Raw genomic sequence first — 5,562 nt, 5'->3', positions numbered from 1 at the left:
CTGCAAAGAGAGAGGCCAACAATACCATGATCAAGGATCCAATCACCACCCTTGCCAGGTTCTCAGCCTCCCGCCACCAGCCACAGATCTGCCAATGCACCTCAACCCTTGGATGACAGGACCTGCTGCTATACCAGATCTGGTCTGTGTTTTGTGGAAGCCATCAGTGTCAAACTAAATGCCAGGTTACTTTAAATGGGCGGCTAAGGAAGGGACCAGACTCACTGAACTCATCTTAACTAAAACAGCATCCAATCTGCACTCCATCACAGCACCAGCCCCTGGCACTGCCCCATCATTAATACCCTCGTCTAAAGGGTTAGTTGCTGTTTCCATTCAATTAAACCAGCTGCGGCAATCTAGCGATCAAATCCTGGTGCTTTGTGCTACAAACCCCGATCACATCATCAGTTGCATCTGCCCTGCAGACACAGGTTTGGAATGTTGTGGCAGTGAGAGGAGGACTCTGTCACTCAAACAGCAGCACTCCCTCCAGCCAAGCTCTTAGGTTGGAAATAGAAGCTGCATTTGTCCTGGGATCTTATGGATGTACAAGGCCACCATCCCACCTCAAGTCTCTGTGAAGTATGCGAGATAAAGTGTGATGTTTCCCTAGACAGCTTCCTGTGTTTGTACGGTCACTACTGGGACAAGGCAGTCAGGCTGCATGCTCTCACAGGTCGCCTACTGATGGAGCCACAATACAGCTTGAATGGGTGATATTTAAACATGTCATGTGGAAGATAGGGCTAGGACTCAGTGACCTAGACAAATTGGAGGATTGGGCCAAAAGAAATCTCACGAGGTTCAACAAGGACAAGTGCAAAGTCCTGCACAGAGGATGCAACAATCCCATGCACCAGTGCAAGCTGGGGGCTGACCTCCTGGGCAGCAGCTCTGCAGAAAAGGACCTGGGGGTTACAGTGGACCAACTGCTTATTCTGTTTTTGCAGTGAGCAACTGCCAGCAAATGGAGGGAAGTGATTCTTTCCCTCCATTCAGCACTGGGGAGGCCACATCTGGAGTCCGGTGTCCAGTTGTGGGCCCCCCACTACAGAAAGCATGCAAACTGGAGACAGTCCAATGGAAGGCAATGAAAACAGTTCAGGGGCTGAGGCACATGACTTGTGAGGAGTGGGTGAGGGAACTGGACTGATTTAGTCTGGAGAAGAAAGGACTGAGGAGGAATTTAATAGCAGCCTTCAACTCCCTGCAGGGGGGTTGCGAAGAGGATGGAGCTGGACTGTTCTCAGTGGTGACAGATGACAGAACAAGGAGCAATGGGCTCCAGTTGCAGCAAGGGAAGTACAGGTTAGATATTAGGAAAAACTCTCTCAACAGGAGGGTGATGAAGCACTGGAACAGGTTACCTAGAGAGATGGTGGAGTCTCCATCCTTGGAGGTTTTTAAGGCCAGGCTCAACAAAGCCTTGGCTGGGATAATCTAGCTGGGACTAGTCCTGCTCTGAGCAGGGAGTTGGACTAGATGTGACCTCCTGAGTTCACTTCCAACCCTCATTTTCTATGATTCTATAAACTCAAGAGGCTTTTACAAGGTGCTCCGCCACTCAAGACGGCAAGGAAGGAGAGGACAAAAGCTGGTGCGATGGCATCCTGCTCCGGCAGGAAAGTTAGTACCTGGACAGGCTCGCCTTCTCTATGCAAAATGGTCCGAGTGGCATGTAGGCACATCAGTCTTTATAGCGTAATGGCACCACCGCTCTAGCCTGGCTCCTTCCAACACTCAAGGCTTTATTCTCTCCAAGAGGTTAAAGTCCTTTGTAGTGTACCTCGCTACTAACATGTTCATAAAGGAGAATTCCTGTGCTGAAAAGAAACCCTCTGTGATTGTCCTTAGGGCCTGGGGCAAACACTGGAAGAGCAGAAGAGTTATTTCTAGCAAAACTAGAACTTGTATACATATTTTCCCATTTTAACCCATAAATAATAATGCCCATGTTGTGGGTGAAACCTGTGTGCTGAGCAATAACTGACCTGTAGTGTTAGGGGGGCTTCTCTGTTATACTCGCCATCATCCCCCAAATGAGTGGTCCTCTGCCCCCCCGACTGACGAAGGCGGAAGCTAAACTGGGTATCCCCTAGGCCGCCTGAGACAGAGAAGATCACACACACTCAGAAAGCAGGTTCAGCATGGAATAGGCAGAGGGTTTGCTGTTAATCAAAAGCATTTCAGAATCGAGAGGCATGTTATAATATAAGAAACTCAAACTGACAGTGCATGCAACAGCAACATCTGTGCAACAGCAACATCCGTTAGAAAGAAGATGTAGCAGAGTGGAGAAGTTTCTGTATTAATAATACATTTAATCCATGCCCCTTACTGGGTATATTAAAGACGCCAGCTAGTACCACCCACACAGAGCAGCTGCAACCGTCACCCCTTTATCCCACCAGACGGCAAACCAACACATAAATGTTTGTGTGAAAAACGTAAGCTGTGCACCATAGCCTGAAAGCCGGTACATACTGCTTCTGGCAAGTGGATGGAGTGGGTGAGCTGCACAGCTGGGAATCCTTCCCCTTACCATCTAAGAATACTTTGCACGTAGGAGAGAATTTCATGCTCTTGATACTATGATAAACTGGATGGAATGGACAGAGACTTGGAGAGAACATATGCAAAATGAGGTCACCTCCTCCAGACTCCAAATCAATGCGTATATGAAAGGAAAGCTAAGCTGACACTAGTGTTCAGGGCTGTAGAAAACAAGCCAGTAATCCAAGGATGTTCACAATGCAGTTCAGAGTCCTAGAACCCAGGCATGCTGGATCATATACCTACAGCCCATAGCAGCAGGAAGTGAGAGGTGTTGTCTTATAAAGAAAGAGCTAAATACATAAAACAGAAGTAAAAAAACCCCAGCTAACCGAGATGCAGAAAGAAGAGACATGATACACCCTCCACATATTTGTAGCCTCTTTAATACCCAAGGAAGGAGAGGGATTAGTTTGTCGGTTATGAGGGAGTGTAGCTAGAAGTAAAAGGACAACACCAAGAAAGAGAGAATTTAGGATGAGCATCGGAGATCTATGAGACAGTGCTCATAAAAGAATGGATGGAAGCACCATGCATAGATAGCAGGCAGCAAGGAACACTGAGATACCAGTCCCGAGGGATTGGCTGGATATGGCCTGCTATGGCTTCCCACCTTCTTGCCACTGCTCTGGTTTGTAAACACAGCTTTTAATCATGCTTCCTTTTGCAATCCAATCACCCTTTCCCCATAAAAGCCCATACCTGGCCCTGCATGTGCAGCCTTTTTCTCATACCTACACAGGGTGGACAGCTGGTGGACCTCCTGACTATTTTTACTATTTGATTGGCCCCAGTAAGCCATGGGTATGCACACGCTAATGGAGAAGCTTTCTGGTCACCCACAAGATCACAGGTTCTGTATTTAGATAAGGAGCAAAATAGGAAGCCTCTGTGCACAGCACTCAGCCTGCAGGCTCTCTGAGGTCACTGTTTGGAGGATGCAGCCTATCAGTCTCGCTGCTGCATTCGACACTGACTCACTTTTTCCAACACAAACCTTCATGTCTGTCATGAGAGACAAGAACCATCCGCACCCTCCAGGCAGAACCCACAGAAGCTACCTACCTGAGTAGGAGTCCGGGAAGGATAAGTAGCAAATGCTGGTTTTCTGCAAAAATCAGAACACACAGGGTAAGACCTCCGGGCTGCCATGTCTGCCCAGAATCCTTCAGCCAAAAGAAATGAGTCTTACCTCTTTTTCCGTCAACCTGAAGTCATAAGGATACACCAACTGCAAAACAAACCAGAGACAATGAGCTGTGGGTTTCAGGCCTGCTGTGTTTCCATCTTGCCACTCTGCCTGTACAGGTCAAAGTCTGCAACACCAAGAGCTTCCCAGCTATGTGAGAAACCAGGCTGCATAATCCACAAATTGTAGCTCACACTATCAAGAGGAGTGTGTGCCCATCTACAATCTCCTGGTACAGTAGGAGTCTCCTAGCTACTACTGAGAGGCAAACTATGAGAAACCCCATTTATTTGATAACAGATTTGTAGATGGAAAAAAACAGTTCAGATTTTAACTTCACCCCCTTCCCCCCTGCCCCAGTTTAATGGAGAAGGGAGGAAGAGACAAGAGCTAGGTGACGGCACTACTCAGTCTGAAAAACATGGAGTGCCAATGTGATTCCAGTGTTCTCTGAACTGGAAGGGGGGCAACCTTTTTGGCAGGTCAGCCACAAATTAGCCCCACATCACTGCCAAATGCCACTTAGATCCCCTCCCTCAGCCCTGTCTGCTGCTCTGCTTCTGCTCCCTACTCTGTGCTCCCTGCCTTATGCCCTGCTCTGCTTTCTGCCATATCTGCTGCTCAGGCTGCCACATGCCACACATGGAGGCTGCCAGTCCCACTTGTGGTGCTCACACCACGGGTTCCCCCCCCCATTTGAATAACACAAGATGCAGCTCCCCTCCCGCAGCTTGACACAGTTCAAACACACATCCCTTTTTATGCCCCCACTTAGGAAACCATTGCTGTTCAGGACAGCACTTAAGCACAACCTTAAGGCATGAAGAGAAGGGTAATTTCTTGTTTGGTTTTGAACCTTACTTAAAAGCCACCCATGATTTTATTTAAATGGTCCAAATATGCTGCAGAAGAATATCCCTGTGGCCAGAGAAGCAGAACAATAGATGCATGTTGTATGTTTGAGTCCAGCTTCAATTATGTATAAATGGGAATTTATAGAATCATAGAAATCAGAGAAAATGAGGGTGGGAAGGGATGTCAGGAAGTTGCATCTAGTCCAACTTCCTGTTCAAAGAAGGACCAGCCCCAACTACATCATCCCAGCCAAGGCTTTGTCTACCCGGGTCTTCAAAACCTCGAAGAATGGAGACTCCACCACCTCTCTGGGGATCCTGTTCCAGTGCTTCACCACCCTCCTCATCAAAAAGTTTTCCTTAATATTCACCCTCAACTTCCCTTGCTGCAACTTGGGCCCATTGTTCCTTGTCCTGTCATCTGCCCCCACTGAGAAGAGTCCAGCTCCATCCTCTTTGCAACCCCCCCTGCAAGGAGTTGAAGGCTGCTATCAAATCCCACCTTGGTCTTCTCTTCTGCAGACTAAAGCAGCCCAGTTCCCACGGCCTCTCATACGTCATGTCCCCCAGCTCCCCAACCATTTTCATTGCCCTCTGCTGGACTGTCTCCAATTTATCCACATCCTTTCTGTAGTGAGAGGCCCAAAACTAGATGCAGGACTCCAGATGTGGCCTCACCAGTGCTGAATAGAGGGGAAGAATTACTTCCCTTGACCTACTAGAAATGCTCCTGCCAATGCAGCCCAAGCTTCCATTAGCCTTCTTGGCAACAAGGGCACACTGCTGGCTCCTATTCAGCTTCCTGTCCACTGTCACCCCCAGGTCCCTTTCTGCAGGGCAGAAATATGTTTATTCCAGCCCTACCATTAACCAGGCTTCTGCTGTGCTAGTTAAGTGCAAACACAGGTTAGGCCCTGCCCCACGGAGTTTATAATTAAAGAGCACAAGAAAACAGCAGAAGGA

General features: G+C 48.1%; 1 protein-coding gene across 1 annotated transcript in view; it reads right to left on the bottom strand.

Annotated features, from left to right (window-relative positions):
* Positions 1-3,862, bottom strand: part of DENND6B (DENN domain containing 6B) — a gene marked incomplete at its 5' end in the record, with an annotated part of 35,522 nt that extends 31,660 nt beyond the window's left edge. The window contains 3 exons of the mRNA XM_019509709.1: positions 1,995-2,107; positions 3,622-3,664; positions 3,749-3,862. Of these exons, the coding sequence (XP_019365254.1) occupies positions 1,995-2,107; positions 3,622-3,664; positions 3,749-3,862 (270 nt within the window). The remainder of the gene's footprint in view (positions 1-1,994; positions 2,108-3,621; positions 3,665-3,748) is intronic.
* Between the last annotated feature and the right edge of the window lie 1,700 nt (positions 3,863-5,562).

The sequence above is a fragment of the Gavialis gangeticus genome, unplaced genomic scaffold (genome assembly GCF_001723915.1).
Source record: "Gavialis gangeticus isolate Ggan-Ray unplaced genomic scaffold, GavGan_comp1, whole genome shotgun sequence".
In the NCBI taxonomy this organism is placed as follows: Eukaryota; Metazoa; Chordata; order Crocodylia; family Gavialidae; genus Gavialis; species Gavialis gangeticus.
The sequence above is the reverse complement of the archived record's forward strand: the minus strand, read 5'-3'. Positions and strand labels throughout refer to the sequence as shown.